At 33.0% G+C, this 19,667-nt stretch overlaps 2 protein-coding genes across 2 annotated transcripts; one reads left to right on the plus strand and one right to left on the minus strand.

Moving 5' to 3' along the window:
- Positions 1–5,167: 5,167 nt before the first annotated feature.
- Positions 5,168–5,566, minus strand: LOC124909630. The gene has a single exon (XM_047450292.1). It carries the CDS (start codon positions 5,564–5,566, stop codon positions 5,168–5,170), a length of 399 nt encoding a protein of 132 aa, XP_047306248.1.
- A 3,731-nt stretch (positions 5,567–9,297) lies between these two features.
- LOC124909631 (3-oxo-5-alpha-steroid 4-dehydrogenase 1-like) lies at positions 9,298–11,186 on the plus strand. Its single transcript, XM_047450293.1, has 2 exons — positions 9,298–9,633; positions 10,716–11,186. The coding sequence occupies exons 1-2, from the start codon at positions 9,298–9,300 to the stop codon at positions 11,184–11,186; spliced, it is 807 nt and encodes a 268-aa protein (XP_047306249.1).
- Positions 11,187–19,667: the final 8,481 nt, after the last annotated feature.

Below are 19,667 nucleotides of genomic sequence, written 5' to 3' on the forward strand. Positions count from 1 at the left end.
CTCCAACTTCTGTTGAAGTTGTAAAGAGGCCCCTGGGCCTCTTTTATTTTTAAATAAAACTAAATACTTTATTTCGAATTAATTATTTAATTCGAAATTAAAGTAGTCTTAAAACTCTTTCCTTCCTTTCAATTGAGTCCCTGGGCTTTCTTTTCCTTTTATTTTGATTTAAAACTTCTAAAAAAATTAAAAACCACTTTGTTTCTCAAATTTTACAAACGACTTTAAAATGAGGATTCGAACACCCAAACCACTTTCAAATTTTCCCAAAAACTTCAAAATATTTTTTCTTCAAAATAATTTTTTCCGAAATTTTTAGGGCTCGTTTAGAAAAATGTCTATCTTTGCAGTGTCAGATCGGGGTTTCTATAACTCCGAAAATTCCAAACTCGATTCTTTTGAGCTTTTAATGATATTTTTGACTATCATATGATATTTTGGGAATTTTGGGAATTTTTTTTGAAAATGAATCATTTTAATGTGTTGTGTTCGGAGTTCTCTTTAACTCTGAAAATTTTAAACTGGGAAACCCTCGGGACCTTAAGTTAATCCACTCTCTTCTCTCCTTTGAGCAAAAGAATAAAATTATAGTCCTCCAATCGAATTGTTATTCTCCTCATCTATCATCATTTGACCTTTCTAGGGAATTCCGATTCTCGTTTTTCTTTGACAATATTGCTCTATGCCTTGCAATTCTCTTTGATGTCTTTCAATGCCTTGCAATACTTTTCAATGCTTTATCCTTGTCAAACATCCCATTAATAGGACTAGCCCCTTGCAAAATAATTAAGATATCCTCACACAAGCAAAAGAGTTCTGAACTCAGAACGAAAACGTAATAATCCTTCAAACATCATATGGCCAATTACTTAGGAGTAGAGACTGTCTGTTAAGACACGCGTATAGGACATAGCTCCGTAGGCCCTTTCCTAATACGTAACCAAACACCGAACTCTTAAAATGAATCTCTGATTTTTCTTTTCTTTAGTTTCTTTGGGAAGTAAACTAAAGTGGCGACTCTCAAGTCAATTAGATCGATACATTTGCGAGTGTATTGATTTAAAACCTGTACAGGACAATTCAATTCGAAAAAATGGGAGGGTATGCGAACCAATCAAAAAAAAGGGGCACACGCGCCAGAAAATTGAAAGGAACGAAAATGAACGCATACACTTATGATTTCTCTGATGAAGAGGTCCAGGACAGTCTGGAAAGTCAGGAACCCAACACTTATATTCATTCATGAATATAGTGACATGGAACATAAGGGGACTCAATGACTCTCTAAAATGCAAAGAAATTAGGAGGATCATTGAGAATCAGAATATCACTATTATGGGTATTCTTGAGACAAAAGTCAAAAGTTGGAACGTTGAGAAGGTTATCAAACTGTGTATTGATAGTAGCTGGGAAATCATTCACAACTCAAATGAAAAAATGTGCAAAATCTGGGTTATTTGGGATAACAAAGTTATTGAGGTCAAGGCTCACTTTTCGAATGATCAAGCAATCCTAGTGGAGGTCAAAGAGAGAATCATAAGAATCATGTTTAATCTTGCTATTGTCTATGGTAGCAACTCAATAACTGACAGAAGACTCCTCTGGAATTGTTTTAGAAACTGGATCGGTATTGATAAATCTTGGATTGTCCTCAGTGATTACAACGTAACTAGAAACGAATCTGATCGTAGCCTAGAATCTGAAATAACTCGGGATATGATTGACTTTAATGACTGCATCAGAGATATGGGTTGTATCGAGCCTACCAATTCTGGGAACTTCTTCACTTGGTCTTCTACGAGAGGGATTGAGCAAATTAGAAAAAGTAGAATTTACAGATGTCTAGTAAATGAGAACTGGATTAACCAATTTCCGAGAAGTCAACTTCATGTTCTGAATCCAGGTATATCTGATCACTGTCCGATTAAACTGTTCTGGAAAAAGGAAGAAAGGTTTAAAAGGCCCTTTAAAATTTTCAATTTTTGGATGGATAATGATAAATTTAAGGGTATTCTCGAAAGCGTATGGTCTACAGATGTTAGAGGTTCCAACATGTATAGGGTTTTTGAGAAGCTTAAGCTCTTGAAGAATCATCTCCAAAGCTTTGATAAGAAGAAGTTCAGCAATATCTCCAATAGAGTTCTAGCTACTAGAGAAGAACTGGAAGAGGTTCGGAAATAAGTTATTAAGGGATGATAGTGATGAACAACTCAATGAAACAGAAAGATATGCGCTGGAAAACTTCAGGAAGCTGAGTCTTCTTGAAGAGAATTTTGTTAGACAAAAATCAAAACAGAGCTGGTTCTCGTTGGGTGACAAAAACACAGCATTCTTCTACAGAAAATGCAAGGCTAGAAACATGAGTAACAATGTGTACAGGCTGAAGAATGATGATGGTGAATAAGTTCAGGGTCAAAAGTGTGTACAAGATCTAGCTATCGATTACTATAAACATCTTATGGGTACAAGAAAGCAACATCAAAGTCACCTAAATACCTTGTATCAGATTATTGATATGAAAATCTCTGCAGAAGATAGTCGTGAGTTGATAAGGGTGGTCACGAAGGTTGAGATTAAAGAAGCTCTGTTCGGGTCCTCATGGGTTTAATGCACAGTTCTTCAAAGACAATTGGTCGGTTGTGGGTAAAGATGTTACTGATGAGGTTCTGGAGTTTTTCAAAAACAGGAAGATGTTAAAGCAATGGAATACAGCGACTCTAACCTTGATCCCGAAAACTGCGGTACCTGAGAAAGTACAAGATTTCAGACCAATTTCCTACTGCAATGTAATTTATAAAATAATTTCAAAAATCATTTCTAAACGTTTTAAAATATAATAGGAAAAATAATAAATCTTAATCAATCGGCATTCATCCCCGGTAGGACAATCTCTCATAATATTCTTCTCATGCAGAGCCTATTAAAAGGCTACGGGAAAAAGAAAATATCCTCGAGAGTGGCTTTCAAAATAGATATCAAAAAAGCTTTCGACTCTGTTAGATGGGAAGCCATTCGAGACTTTCTGGTTGTTTCTGTTTTTCCTATGATTTTTATCGATTGGATTCTGCAATGCGTTTCATCATCCTACTTTGTTGTTGGCGTAAATGGAGTCCACGGAGGCTATTCAAGGGTGAAAACGGGGTAAGGCAAGGGGACCCCCTCTCTTCTTACCTTTTCGTAGCTATCATGGCGATCTTTGAGAGCATCTTCGCGATGTTCCGAAAGAATCGTCCATACATCTTTCACCCATTCTGTGAGGTAGAGGAGGTAACACATTTATACTTTGCTGACGATTTGTTCATTCTAGCGCACGCAGACGTTGATTCCATTAAAACTATTAGGGCTGCACTAACGTTCTTTTCTGAGGTAACATGTTTAACTATTAATGAAAACAAAAGTGTGGCATTTTTTGGAGGCGTGAAGGACGAAACAAAGCAGGACATATTCAATATCATGGGCATCAAGGAAGGCATCTTTCCCATAAGGTACTTAGGAATTCCATTAACTGCGAAGTAGATCGAGATCTCACACTGCAAGCCGCTGATTGAAAAGGTAAAAAACACAATATCAGGCTGGGCAACGAAAAACTTTCTTATGCAGGGAGGATCAAACTTATCAAAATCGTGGTTATGGGCATAGTTGGCTATTGGGCGCAGCAAATGGTCATTCCGAAGAAGGTAATGAAGGAACTCGACACACTGATGAGAAACTTTATCTGGGGTAATAGTGGAAGACGAGGAAAGAAAGTCAAATGGACCGCTCTCTGCAAACCGAAGGGCGAGGGAGGCATCGACTTGAAGAACTGTATCGAGTGGAACAAGGCTCTAACCTTCAAGCATCTGTGGGCTTTGGAGCGCAATCAGGAGTCACTATGGATCAAATGGGTGCATACGAGGTTTATGAAATACGAAACCAACATCTGGACCTGCAAAATTCACGAAGGTATGAGCTGGTATTTGAAAAAGATTCTTAAACTAAGAAACGATATTGCAGATCTTTATGACATCCGACTAGGGGACGGGAAAAGCAATCTATTCTGGCACGACCCATGGTTTGAAAACCAGCCTATCATCGATAATGAGGAGTTTCAAAATACTCGTATCATAAGGGACTACGCAAAAGCGAAAATCAGAGACATCAAAGACGGGAATTGGAACTTGCTCTTGAGAATAATTCCAGAAGGAAAGAGGATACTTGATCATATAAGTAACATACAATTACACGACATACCGGATATTCATGAATGGAAAGCTGAGGATAATGGGAAACTGGTATTGAAGAAAATATAGGAGTTAATCCGGGAAAAAGCGCAGAAAGTAGAATGGGCTCCTCTTGTATGGTCAACGAAGATTATCTCTCGACACTAGTTCATCCTATGGCTCGCCTTCTAGGAAAGACTCATCACTCGTGATCGTATCAGCAAGTATATGAGCATCCCGGACGCGAGTTGTCTTCTATGCATAGGAAATGAAGAAACGATAGATCACCTATTCGGGAGCTGCTGTATTGCTTTGGAGCTTTGGGACAGATTCTATAAAAGCCTGGAGCTGATTAGTTTCCCGATCGAATAGAATGAAATCAAAGAAGCAGCACTACTCAAAGTCAAGGGAAATAGATTTGCAACAAGCGTGTTCAAGTGCGGCTTTGGAGCAGTGGTGTATAATATTTGGCAAGAACGGAATGCAAGGGTATATGGTAGAACCCGTAGTAGCGTTGACGAATTATGGAAAGATATTGTATCGGATTGCAGCGCCTCGCGAGAACGTGGAGAGAAATTTCAAGCACGGAGCAGAACTAGAATATCTATAGGAACTGGAGTTTCCGTTTTTTAAACTCACTAGAATTGAAAGTATTGTAAACAGATAATTCATCTATGTTTTTAGCTTTTTAGCTTTTATTCAGAATGTTACGACTTCAAAATTATTCTATGTATGTTTAAAATGATCTCTTAAACTTGTGGTTTTTTTCCCGTTTTTGGGAATTTTTAATGAAATGACGCTAAGTCGTTTTCCCCCAAAAAATAAATAAATAAATAAAAATAAAAAAAATACCTCTTCATCATTAGCCATGAGGTACTTGATGTCTCCATCATCACTGTCACTTGAGGAGCTGGCGTCCGAATCACTTTGGCCCACTTGCTTTTATTCTCCTCTACCAACATCGCTTTCTAATCCTTCTTATGCTTGGATGATTTATGATCCTCCTTATGTTTTTGATCAGCATGCTTCTTGTCGTCTCTCCTTGGCTTCCGACATTCCGATTTGTAGTGACCTAAAGTGTCACAGTTAAAACAACAAATGTTATCCTTATAATCATTAGTGTTATTTTCGTTATTGAAAGATGAGTTGGATTGATTCTTCTTCATGAATTTGTCAAACTTCTTGAAAAACATTGTCATCGCATCTTCGCTGAACTGCTCATCTAACCTGATGAATGAGGGGACTACTGTCTCCATAAAGGACACCAATGCCTTAGTCACGGTCGAGGATGAGGGCTCGTCTTCATTCCTTGAGTTCATCTTGAACTCATGGGCTTTCAGATCGACAAACATATCGTGCAACTCCATCTTGTGAAGGTTTCTGGACTACCTCATCAACGTTGTCTTAATGTCCCAAGCATTGGGAAGATTCTTTAATGCCTTGACGATGATTTCTTTGTTGCCATAGACCTTTCCTATAATGAAAAGGTCAAGGACAATGTTGGTGAAGCGTTCGTCAAACTCGTTCATCGACTCACCTAGACGCATCTTGATGTTATCAAACTTCTGAGTAGCAACCATGAGCTTATTCTCTTTGGTTTGTTCGTTCCCTCAAAAAGATGGATGATCTTCTCCCATATTTCCTTGGTAGAGGAACATTCTCTAATCTTCCCAAACATGTTCTTGTGAAGATTTTTGTAGAGGATGTTCTTGGCCAAGTTATCGAGGTTATTCTTCCTTTTATCTTCAGCTGTCCATTCGCATCTTGGGTTCTCAATCTTTATTGGAACATCCTTGATAACGTACCACATATCGTCGTCTTGGTAGACCAGCTGCACCTCCATGTGAATCTTCTAATCATAATACACTTCCTTGCAGAACATGGGAAGCTTGTTGAGAGACATGATGACATCTGATTGCTTGAGAATAGAAAAAACATGCTTTGATATCACTTGTTAGGATCGGGTGCAACAATAGAGACGGGGTCTGACTATGTTGAATGCTTATACACTTCACTTTGATATTAACTCTGTTAGAAATTAATATCAGTTTTTATTCTTCACAAGTCTTCACAAACTCTTGAACAAAATCAAGTGCGGAAATGTTTGTTTGGACTTGAAGCGACAGATGAAAGGGGTTTGAAGATTATGAAAGTAAAGAACACAAGACACAAAGTTTGTTTAAGGATGTTCAGAGTAAAGGCTCCTACGTCACCCCTTCTTCTCAACCTTGAGAAGGATATTCACTAGAAGATTTGGTTTGAGTACACCGCTTACACAAACCCAGTCGGACAACCAGGACCTAGACACTGCCTATTTCCAAACTCCTAGCACACAACACTCTGTTGATCAGAACATATTTTGTCAACTCATAATACTGAAATCTCACACAAAAAGAGAAGGATGTAATACAACGTAATAAACTAGCAAACTTGTAAGCTTTTAGAACTTGAGAGCTTGAGCGCTTGAGAGATTGATTTAGAAAGGCTTAAGACTCATAAGAAATCGTAATCACAAACTTGTGTAGAAAGGTTGAAAACTGGTGAATCAAATTGTCCTCCAGCTTCTTTTTAAATAGGCAATATACAATGTACAAATTTGCTTCATAGGACACTTGTCCTAATTTGGTTGGATGACTACCAGAATTGTACATCAGAGAATATGCGCTTTTGATAGTATCTATACTGGATGATAGTGCGCCAAATATTCATTAATGAGATGTGGTGTACTGGGAACGTACAACGCATGGGATTTAAATTATCTTGGTACGTGGCAGTCTTCTATAGGTTTAGCTCTACTGCTGTGTCAGACTGTCAATAATGGATTGATGATGCGCTAAAAATGTATTTTGGATGCTTGATCAAATACCGATTTTGATCAAGTACTGGAAGATCTTCATAAAAACCGAACTTGATTAAATACTGAATTTAATCAAGTACCGAAAGCGCCTTGATATAAAATCGGACTGGTTAAATACCGGAAGACCTTGTATAAAACCGAAAGGAATATAAAACCGGAAGCGTTTATCCAAAAATCGATTTGAATAAACTACCGAGCGCGCTTATATAAAACTAAAGTTAATATAATACTGGACGCGTTTATATAACACCGAAGTTAACAAAATACCGGACGCGCTTTTGTAAAATACCTTACTCGATATAAAACCAGAAGCTAACAAAATACCGGATGCGTTTCTGTAAAATACCGAACTCGATATAAAACCAGAAGCTTACAAAATACCGAACGCGCTTTATTAAAATACCGAACTCGATATAAAACCGGAAGCGCTTCTTCAAATATCGATTTAGACAGAATACCGAATTTGAGATAAAACCGGAAGCGTTTATCCAGAAACCGATCTGGATAAACTACCGGACGCGCTTCTTCATAATACTAATGTTAACATAAAACTGGAAGCACAACTCCAAAACCGATCTGGACAAAATACTGAATTGGAGAAATATCGAATTGGAGATAAAACCAAAAGCGCCTCATGTAGAATCCAAAGTTGATGAAATACCGAATTTGATCAACTAACAGACAACTTTCCTTTCCGGTTTCTTCAATCTGTACAGAGTTAATTTCAAACAACTCAGTTTTTATTTATACACTTATAATTAAACTTTAATTTAACAATTTCTTTCTTTTGATTATTTAAACTAAATTATCAAAAACCCGGTAATTTTATAACATTGGCTAATTATCTTAAATTAATTAGTTACTTTAATCTAACAAATACTTTAAATATTTATTAAATATTTTGTTTAAAATATGATATAATAGATGTTATCATAAAATATATTATGTTATTAAAAATAATGATTAACTTAAAAATAGTTAATTAATTACTATTAAAAAAAGTATTTAAAAACTAATTTATAATATTTTAACATGTTTTAAATAATTATAAACATTTTTATTTATAATGTTATTGCTTACAAAAAGTAATTTTATTATTTAAAAAAATATTTTTAAATTTAATATTAATTAAAAAGTTTAATAAAATTAATTAAAAAGCTAAAAATTAAAACAGTAAAAAAAATTAATAAAAAAGTTATAATATATTTTAGTAAAAATACTCACTGATAATACTAGATTCAATTTGATTTAATTTTGTGTACTACATTTGTCAATTGTATTTCATATACTGTAAATATCTTGGATCAATATTATTTAAGAATACAAATTTTAAACGCCACCCTATATTGCACACCACATCTTGCACGGGTAAAAAGTAGTCTTTATTTTTTATAAATATAAAATTACAAATAAAAATTCAATTATATGAGTATTGGATTAGTCTACATCAAATTAAAAATTTTGAGAATATATCTGGTTATTTTGTTATTATTTGATCAAAGTATAAATAAATTTCTTATTTTTTTATTATCTCCCTTAAGAGTTAGTTTGGATTTAAGTTTTTTTCAAATTTTGTGGAATTACTTAGAATTTTTTTTCTCTATTATATCACTAAATTTTTTAATAATTAAATCACTTATTTCTTTAAAATAAATATTTAATCAAACAAAAAGAATTTCAATAAAATATAATAAAATAATCTCCACAGAGGTATGTCATGAAAGACCCAGTTTTGGTTCGTTTGTGGGACAAACTAAAATTTGAAAGACTAGTGATACAATGATATCAAATTGATGAATTAATGAAAATGAAACAACCATTTTAAACTCCACATTTTATCCACGATAATATTCATTGACTCAAATGTTATAGGAGAGATGATTCTGATATGACACAAATTATTCTTCCTAGATCCGAAGAATGAAATTTATTAATTTAGTCTAGCAAATTTTCTTATTTTATGTTTTTATTGATGATTTTAATTAAGGGTTATTTAGGAAATACATACGAACATCTGGTCAAATTTACTCCATTTAAAATATTAAATAGTAAAGTAAGCGTTTTATTTACTGTCCTTAAATGTTAATAAATCAGTGTACATCAATTGTTATTATTGATTCCTTTTAAATGTTTAGTGGGCCTGTCCGGGCCTATTCAGTATACAAGTCCATATATATATATTTTACAAGGACTCAGAAAACAAGAGAAAAACTTTAGAAAAATAGAGAGAGAAATATGTCGATGATGATGTCCTTTCTGCTAGAATTTACGTATCGGGTGCCGTCGTCTCTTTTGCTGAATACGATGTCAGTGTTTATCGCCGGAATTTTGGCTAACGGCGGAATCAGCGAATTAATGGGGAAGAGTTTGCCCTATTCCAAGTTCTGGGATGCTGCAGGCGGTCAGAAATCCGACCGTGAACCAAAAAAGTTTTCCGGCAGAACCGGCATGCTCATTGCCTATGTGCCGGCGTTTATGGTTTCCATTCTTTCCTTAATCATCTTTCCTGATACAACTCTCAGGATTTTGTTGATCAAGTCTATTCTTGCTGTTCATTTTTTCAAGAGGATACTCGAGGTACATATCTCTCTCCCTGTCATTAAGTTTATTCCTTAACCTAATTGTTTCCGTTTCTATAATTATAAAATATATATAACATCAATCTCACATAAATGATATTTAGTATATGTTGGAAATTTTTATTTTATTGAAAGAATCATTTACTATTTTTTTTTTGGTTTATAAATTTACATGCATTGAGCCCTTAGTCCTAGGTGATTTTGATAATCTATTTCGTATAATTAAATATATGTATATTTTGACAATTTAATAAAAATAAAAAAGAAATAGGTACTTTTTTATTTTCTTTTTACTTTTTTATTACTGCATTAATTCATTGCAATATTTTGAGTTTTCACATTCAAATTATTTAAAAGATATGCATTAATTCTTTTTTAAGAGATTTTGATAATCTATTTCTTATAATTAAATATATATATATATATTATGCATATTTTGATTATTTAATAAAAAAAAAATAAATAGTACTTTTTTATTTTCTTTTGACTGTTTTATTGCTGCATTAATTGATTGCAATATTTTGAGTTTTCACATTCAAATTATTTAAAAGATATGTATTAATTCTTTTTTAAGAGAACTGTGTTTATCTTAATAAATATATTTATTTGTTTATTTAAATTTAATATATATATTGACTGAAATTAATATTATTAATTTATTTAAATAAACATGGAACAAATACAAGATATTTAATTTTCCAAGTGTATCTTATTTAGAAGTTTCATATTTATAATTAATTCAAGTTCATTTCTAGCTACTTCAAAAATTTTATATATTGACTAATAAATTGTTTTAACCTTTCAATATATAATATTTATAAATTAGAGATATCCTTTTCTAAAGAACGAAAAAGTATAATAGACTCATTTTTTTTCTTATAATCATTTATAACAAGCAGAATTTATATTAAAATTACAGTTAATCAAGAATATATTATTAGCAAATAAGGAAAATAAAATTAGATTTGTATATTATTGTGAATGTAAGGGCATAAATGATACTCATTGTATGGTATTTTCAAATGAATGAGTAATCAAATATATACTAATGAGTTTTCATTGTTTTTTTTATGCATATAGGTCCTATTTGTCCATAAATACAGCGGACCAATGCCTCTTGAAGCTGCCATCCTTATATCTTCGTCCTATTTCAACGCAACAACATGCATGATCTATGCTCAGCACCTGACATTGGGTAGTCCCGACCCGGCCATTGACTTGAAGCTTTGCGGGTTTTTGCTATTTCCAATTGGGATATCGGGCAACTTCTACCACCACTTGTTGCTATCAAGGATGAGAAAGGATGGTGAAAAGGGTTACAAGCTTCCAGTGGGCTGTTTGTTTGACCTAATAACTTGCCCACATTACCTCTTTGAGATCATAGTGTTTTGGGGGGTCTTTTGCATAAGCCAAACCTTGCTCTCTCTTATCTTTGCGTTGGGAACTACTTTTCTGCTGATAGGAAGGAGTTGTGCTACCAGACGTTGGTATATAACCAAGTTTGATGATTTTCCCAACAATGTGAAGGCCATTATCCCATTTATTCTATAGTTTAAGCTTTGTTTGGATTTCTTTTTCATTCAAATACAATTATCATATGAAATATGCAACTTTAGATTGTAGTACTGTTGTGTCTCCTTCGTTGAATAAGTGCAACAAACCTTCGTCAATAATTGCAATTTGCAAGTACTCCTCGGATGTCAATTTATTTATCTTATAGTCATCCCGTCATATATTGATTCATTGGTTTTATTTAATGTTGTTTTGGTTTTCATACTCAGTTATTAATAGGGATGAAATTGACACCCTATATCTACTATTTTTGGGACAATTGGATTCAAATATTTTAAATTAGATTATGTGTCAAAATAAATCTTTTAAAATATTGAGTTGATTCATACAAGTTTATGATTTTAAAGGAGATTAAACTATTCAAACTTTGATGAATTTAAATTTATAATTATAAGATTTTAAAAGTTTATAAATAATTTCGATTTTATAATTTTACAGAATTTTAAAAAAATTATTCATTTTAATAAATTAAAAATATTATTATATATTAAAATAAATAAATTAATATAATTAATTTTATAAATATAATTTTCAATAATATAATTTTTAGTATATATATATATATTTAAAATGATCCATATATAAAATAAAACACTTAATTATATATATACATAATTATAAGCAATCATGTTTACCCTCAAATTTAAATTTTAAAATACACTAACCAAACAAAATAATTTTCTAAAATTTGTATATAGGGTATGTAAGTAAAATTTAAACAACAATTTATTATATTAATATAATTATTTTGAATTATTTTGAATAAATAAAATCAAAATAATTAACTCTATGGCCAAAAACTTATTTTAATCAAATTAATTAAGGGTTAATGCCAATACGGAAAATAAAATTAATTGAGATAAATGATATATCTATTTTATCTTAAAATAATTTTAGAAAAATTAAAAGGATAAAAATAAATAATTTAGAATGAATTATTCTATCAATTTCATCTAAAGCAATTATATATAACCCTAAAAATATTAAAAAATAAATAAATAAATTGGTAAATATTTGTCATATTTATTTTAATATTTTGTGTACTTAAAAATATCATAATTAAACACAAAAAAAGTGAAAGAAAAATCAATTATAAATAAACCCTTAAGGATTAAATATATATATATATATATACACTTGTGATCCTATGTGACCGAAACTAAAAAAATTAATTGCAACGCACACCATGGCCATCGAATGAACATTGAATTTTTATCTAGCGGCCAAGAAGCCTACACATAGCCGGTTGTAGCGGAGCAGCGTGTGCCCGAACCAAAACGGATCAACAAACAACCAGTTAGTTGGAACGCCAACGATGTTGGACAAATCACTAACGGAGTGCGTCCTAACATCAAAACAACACGTTTTTTGGCTCTAGTCTTCTTCCTCATCGCGACGTCGCGATAATAAGCTTCAAGATCCGTGTTGATCTTTGTTTTTTGGAACTCAATTGTTAGTCCATCTAAACGGTTGATTCCAATCCCAGAATGATCAACCTATGATGGTGATCATTCTACCTACAAACATTCTGTTACGGTTTATTTGTAACTTAGAATTTATGGGTTCTTGATTTCAAGAATCGAGTTCTTGATCTCTAGGACCGGGTTAGAAATATATAAACAAAGGGTAGTGGAAGTGTTTTGTAGTGGAGAATTTGGGATGAGGGGAAAAAATAATTAAGGGTGAGAAAAAAATAGTGTTGGTCTATACCAAACAGTCCAAAACAAAGGTTTAGAACCTAAAATAAAATAGGGGTGAAGAACTTTCACAAGAGAATTCAAATATTCATTATTCCATGGTTGAGTCCTTGGGAAAGAGGGATCAGCCTTATATAGGTATTGTCTTGCCCCAAAATATTAAAAGATTATTGTTGTAACAACATAACATAATTCAGTTTGTAAAAAATAACAGAAAAGGAAAACAAAACGAAATATTAAAACCAAAACAAAAATTTAGCCCAAGGGCACACTAGTACCGTGAAGGGTGCTGGAATTATTTTAGGACTGCAACCTTTATTTCTGGACTGTAGCATTATCCCCCCTTCAAAATTTGTCTCCCTCGACGAAAAGACCGTGGCCTGGTCAACCTCTAATTCGCATCCTGCCAACTTCAAAGAGAACTTTTTTCTCTTGCCGTTCGGTTGGATTTTCAGCAGGTCCAGCAAGTGTCGGGGTCTAGGACTGAATTCCTTACAAAACCTTCAGCAACATCCTTTCAATAGTGGATCTTGTCGGGACCTAGTGCGTATATAAAAATAAAATGTCTTTCAACTCCCCTTATACTCTATGGTATTATCAAAAATTCAGAACTAATCCTTCCTTCGGCCCAGCACCCCATAAGAAGTGAAGTAGCAATTCTTCTTCTAATTATACGCTAGAGTGTCATCAAATATTCAAGCCCAATTCTTTTGCCGAACTAGCACCACAGGGGCAGCCAAACAGCCATGGCTTGTAATTATTCTCATGACTGGTGGTCGGTCTTTAGGTTGCTAGAATAGAGCATTAAAGTCTTTGATTCTGTGCTGGAGATCTTTAGGAGTGTCTTCCAATGTCGTTGCCGTAAGTGAACCAATTTGATATTCGTTCTTACTCTCTATTTGCACCATGGAAGCAACACTATATTTTTTCAAGGGCTTCTCCCACTGGTTGCCTTGTATCATGTTGACCTGTTCCCGAGGCATACCCTGCAAGACTATCAATGAATGCAAAGAAATGGCGGGTTCATCCCCTGCCTCAAGCAGCAAAGGTGGATCATCAAAACCTAGTTCTTGAGTGGGTTCTTGAACTTCTTGATGTTTAGTTGAGACCGTGAATATTTTGGATTTGCACTTATGGTTGGGCTCCATTTTTTGTTGCAAGTATAACATAGGCCTTTCTTGGGGTTGGTTGTCCGGTTTGTGCCCTTCTAAGTTTCTTTTTAGGTAGTACTGACCTACTTTAAGTTCATGCGTTGTCTCATGAGGGTGTCGTGTATGGAAAAACCTAATCGCAACAAGAGATCACTCTTGAATACATCCCACAACAAGGATTCCCTAAGGTTGCGGTTCTGCAAATATGATCCATACCACATTCTTTCTTCTTTTGAAAAGTGAATGCGGGCAATGTACAGTTTCGTGGCATCATTTGTCTTGTCCACCCTAAAGAATTGCTTGGCAGATATGAGTCAGCCCTCCAATTAGTCCCATCAAATTTAGGAAAATCAACCTTTGTGAGCTAGGTAGGAGGACCGTAGTAAGAAGTATTAACATACGGTCGAGTGCGGGGATCTTGTCCATTATTAAACGCACTAGTTTCAAGGACTTCCCTTCTTTCTTCAGTGGCATTGAACCTTTTATCCATTGAAGCTTGCATAGAGGCATATTATTGGGACAGGCCTTCGAGTAAGGTCTTAAGAGCATCCATCTTTATTTGCTATCGGGTTTCTGTCATTCGAGAATCGTCTTGCTCTGATACCAAGATGTTACGGTTTATTTTTAACTTATAATTTATGGGTTCTTGATTTCAAGAATCGCGTTCTTAATCTGTAGGACTGGGTGGAAAATATATAAACAAAGGGTAGCGGAAGTGTATTGTAGTGGAGAATTTGTGATGAGGGGAAAAGAATAATCAAGGGTGAAAATAGAATACTAATGGTCTATACCAAACAGTCCATAACAAAGGTTCATAACCTAAAATAAAATAGGGGTGAAGAACTTTTATAAGAGAATTAAAATATTCATTATTCCATGGTTGGGTTCTTGGGGAAGAGAGATCAGCCTTATATAGGTGTTGTCTTGCCCCCAAAATATTCAAGATTATTGTTGTAACAACATAACAAAATTCAGTTTGTAAAAAATAACAGAAAAGGAAACAAAACGAAATATTAAAGCCAAAACAGAAATTTAGCCCAAGGGCACACTAGGACCGTGGAGGGTATTGGAATTATATTGGGATCACAGCCTTTATTTTTTGACCATAGCACATTCTCCTTAAAAAAGTAGGCCTCATCACTGCCTACTCCGACCAATTGACAAAAGAACAACCAAAACAACATTAATGAGTTTTGGTTAATTTATCCCACTTGTCTCCTCCAACCGACCTTGGGCACTATAAATAACTCCCATGGATCATTCTGAAGCCAAAGAAACCAACTCATAACCTTTAAATCGAAGAAAATGAAAAATCCTTCATTGAAGCTTGAAGCTTTCAGATTTTTTGAATTTTCTATTTGAGGCCTTAAAGCTTGGATCTGAGTATCTAGAAAGTTTCCTTAAAGATCAATGAGTGTTCTCCAAATCTTGGTAAGATTCCAATCACCCTTTAATTCATATTTATAGTTGGAATTTGAAATTTTATATTTTATATTTCAAATTGCACAAACTTGTATGTTTGCTATTTATAGTATTTTATGGTTAAAAATTCAACCCTAGATGATTTAGAAACTATCTGAATAGGATATAACCGATATCGATCTCAATAACAAAACCCAAATTTAAATTTTCAAAATAAAAAAATGGGTTTGTTGTTCTTGGGTTAATTTTGTTGAATCATAACCCATAAAGCTTCCTAACATGATTGTAATAATGCTAGGAAACTATGTGGATAATTTTTAATCCATCTTGATCATGGTTGATCAAAATAGAAATTTTCAAAAATAAATGAAAATTTTGAGTTCTTAATTTGGTAAAAAAAAGTCAGTGTTCTTATTTTAGTATTAATCATGTATATGTAGTATAAGGAAGCTATTGGATAAATCCTTACACTTCAAAACAACTTTAAAATAAAAAAAAAATAGATTTTTTATCACTAATTGTTTTAAATAAATTGATCATCATCCAGGTCGATTGATACCTTAAGATGATGATCAAAATGTTCCTGAGAGCTTTGTGAAGCTACCCATTCTCTTAGATCAAAGAATCATAGCAAAAAAATTGAATTAAAAAAAATGCACTTGGTGTTCTTAAGGACCAAGGCTTGTGAGCCTAGGACCGAGAGATCTGACTAAGGATCCTCGGTGCGGACCAGAACCAAGGACCGAGAAATTAAAACTTATAACCTAGACCTATGACCGATGTTCTTGAGCTAGGACTGAGACCTATGACCGTTATTCTTGAGCTAGGACCGAGACCTAGGACCGATGTTCTTGAGTTAGGACCGAGACTTAAAATTGATGTTCTTGAGCTAGGACCAAGAGTTCTAACCCTAGGACCGAGAATCCCAAACTTGGGACTAAGAGTTCCCGAACCCAAGGCCAAGGGACCTATCCTAGAGCTAAACCAAGACCAATAGGTTTTCACACCTAGACCGGTAAAATCAGTTAAGAACCGAGAGTCCTTAGCACCCCAACTGAGGCACTTCAGCACTTAGACCAAAGTTCTCGAGCCTCGAATGAGAGACTCCTCGACCTGGATCGAGGGTCTATTGATCTCAACCGATAAAAACGAAGCCCATGCTTATGATTATAGTCCTAAGCCCTGTTTGGTTCCACTTTTTAAAATTCAAAATTATTTTTATAATTTTAGAACTCCAAATCATTTTCTAAAAATCTCGAAAAATTAGAAAATGCATTTTAAATATTTTTGGTATATTTTCACAAAAATATTTTGACAAAGGCTCGTTTGATGTTTATTTCTAAATCCAAATGCATTTAAAAATGACTAATTCCCTAGTTATCATTAGCAACAGGTCCCAACATTTTAAATATTGTTCTTTTAATGTTTTAAATAATACTAAAGCCTAAAAGCATGACTAGGACTGAAAGAATAATTGGTTAAAACTGAAAAATACATCCGATTATCAAAAGCCAACTTATAAGTAGAGACTATTTTTAAAACGAGTAAGGAGAATAAATTGCGAAAGCCCTTTCACGAATATCACCAAACTATGAACTAAAAAAACATTGGTCAATACGTTTGTATGCGTATGTCAAATTTTATTGATTTTTTCAAAAATTAATTAGCGACTCTGTTTGAAAATAAATAATCTTTTAAATTAATTATGTTTAATTAATTTAAATTGAAAGATTTCTAAAAATCAAATTATGATTTGATTAGTGTAAATCCTCAAATTATTTAAAATTAAATCCTCAAAATTATGTCAGGAATTAGCGACATCTTTTTAAAAATAATGTTTTATTTTAAGAGAAAATTCTTGACACGTAAACCGATATTAAATTCTCGAAACTCGAGCTTTTTATGGGAACCAAATACAATGAATTTTTCCGGGATTTACAGTCTCATTATACGGGATTAAAATAAATAATTAATTTGAAAATAATGTCACATCAATTCGATTCCAAAATGATTAAATTCCGAACTATTTTAAATAACCATAAAGATAATAAATAGGAAATTAAATAAATAAACTAGATAAAAATGATAAATCTAGTATTAACTAGTATGTTACGTACACGAGGTGCAAATTTAAAGTATCTTATATAATACATAATTGGTCGAATTATCGAATTGCGTCCCCTTATTGAGTTAATTGAGATTTTAGAATTCTTTTTTCAAAACCAACAATTTGAGGCTCTTTATTGTTAAAATTATACAAAATAATGTTTTTCCTTAACGATTTTAAACGCCATTAACTTATTATCTACGTGATATTTATAAATAAATAAAAGGTCAATGACAATAATTTAACTAACACATTTTATCGAATCGAGGATTTTGACTACTGTTTTCCGAAATTCGATAGACAAAATCCTTAATTTAGTGAAATTCAGTACTTAAAATAGTGATATTAATCTTTTGTTTATTTATTTATAAATGTCACGTAGTTAATAAGTTTACAACATTTGAAATCGTTAAGGCGAAACCTCATTTTTTATACTTTAACCATTAGAATCTCCAAATGATGAATTTTAAAAGAAGATGTCTGAAGTCCCAACTAGCCCCCCAATAAAGAACTCCAATTTGACAATTTAGCCTTACATAATTTGTGTGTCCTAACATTAATGGAATAAATTGATAATAATGATATGCGTTTTCTATTAAAGGCTTATCATCATAATTATAATATTTAATAATGGTCGAATTGTTTAATGGTGCCTCCTTATTGAGATTTCGGACTTCTTTTTTCAAACTTCATAATTTGAGACTCATTATTGTTAAAGTTATAAAAAATAAGGATTTGTCATAACAGTTTTAAACATCATTAAATTATTATCTATGTGATATTTATAAATAAATAAAAGATTAATTCGTTAATTTAACTACCGAATTTTAACAATGGAGTGTTTTGACTATCAAATTTTAGAAAATCGATAGTCAAAACCCTTTATTTCAGGTTTCGCAGAAAAAGCTCGAGGTTTGAGAATTTCAACCTCGGTTTGTGTGTCATAAATTTTCTTCTAAAATAAAACATTATTTTAAAAAGATTTTTAATGATTCCTCACTTTGAAATTAATTAGAAATAATGAATTTCAGTGTTCAATTTTAAATAATCCTAAGATTTACGGTAATCGAATCACAATATGATTTTTTGTTTAGAAATTCTCTAATTTAAATTTGTTAAACATAATTAATTTCAAAGATTATTTATTTTGAAACAGAATCGTCAATTAATTTTTGAAAATCAATAAAAGTTGACATACCTGTACAAACATATTGGCAAGAGTTTCTTTTAATTCGTAGGTTGGTGATACTCGTGAAAGGGCTTTCAAGCTTAATCATTCGTACCCGTTTTAAAAACATTCTCTACTTATAAAATTTTCTTGTAAAAATATCCCAAAAATATTTTGAAATTATTTTCTAATTTTTCTTAATTTTTAGAAAATGGTTTGGGGTTCCAAAATCACAAAAATAATTTTGGGTTTGAAAAGTGGAACCAAACAGGCCTTAGAACCTAAGTCCTAAGCTTTAGGTTCATTTTTATTGGTCAGGGTCGAGGAGCCTCTCGGTCGAGGCTCGGAGATCTTCAATCGGAGTGCCGAAGTCTCTTGGTCTAGGTGATAAGGACCCTCGGTCCTTGGTTATATTGTCGGTCCTGGTGTATAAACCCACCGGTATTGGACTAGCTCTAGGCTAAGTTCATCGATCCTAGGTTTGGGAATCCTCGGTCATAGGTTAGACCTATCAGTCCTAGTTTTGACCTCTTACCCATGGGTTAGACCTCTCGGTCCTGGATATATAAGTCCTCGGTCAGACCTCTCGGTCAGAATTGATGATTGTCGGTCGAACCTTTCGGTCCTTAAGAACACTAAAGTTACAAATTTTGTAATTTTTGTTGGGTCAAATTATTTTAACTAAGTGTTGAAATAATTTAACCACTGAGATTTTGATGATGAAATAACTTATGAGTTTTGATACAGGTGTATTGAAACAATATGTCATAAGACTTGGATCTAATGAGGGTCATTAGACCGATTTTGGCTTTCATTATATAAAATTAGACTTACAGTCTAACTCATCGGAGTTAGACGTGTAGTCTAATAGACATGCAATTAGACGGATGGTCTAATAGATACACGGAATTAGAC

The sequence above is a fragment of the Impatiens glandulifera genome, chromosome 7 (assembly GCF_907164915.1).
Source record: "Impatiens glandulifera chromosome 7, dImpGla2.1, whole genome shotgun sequence".
NCBI lineage: Eukaryota > Viridiplantae > Streptophyta > Magnoliopsida > Ericales > Balsaminaceae > Impatiens > Impatiens glandulifera.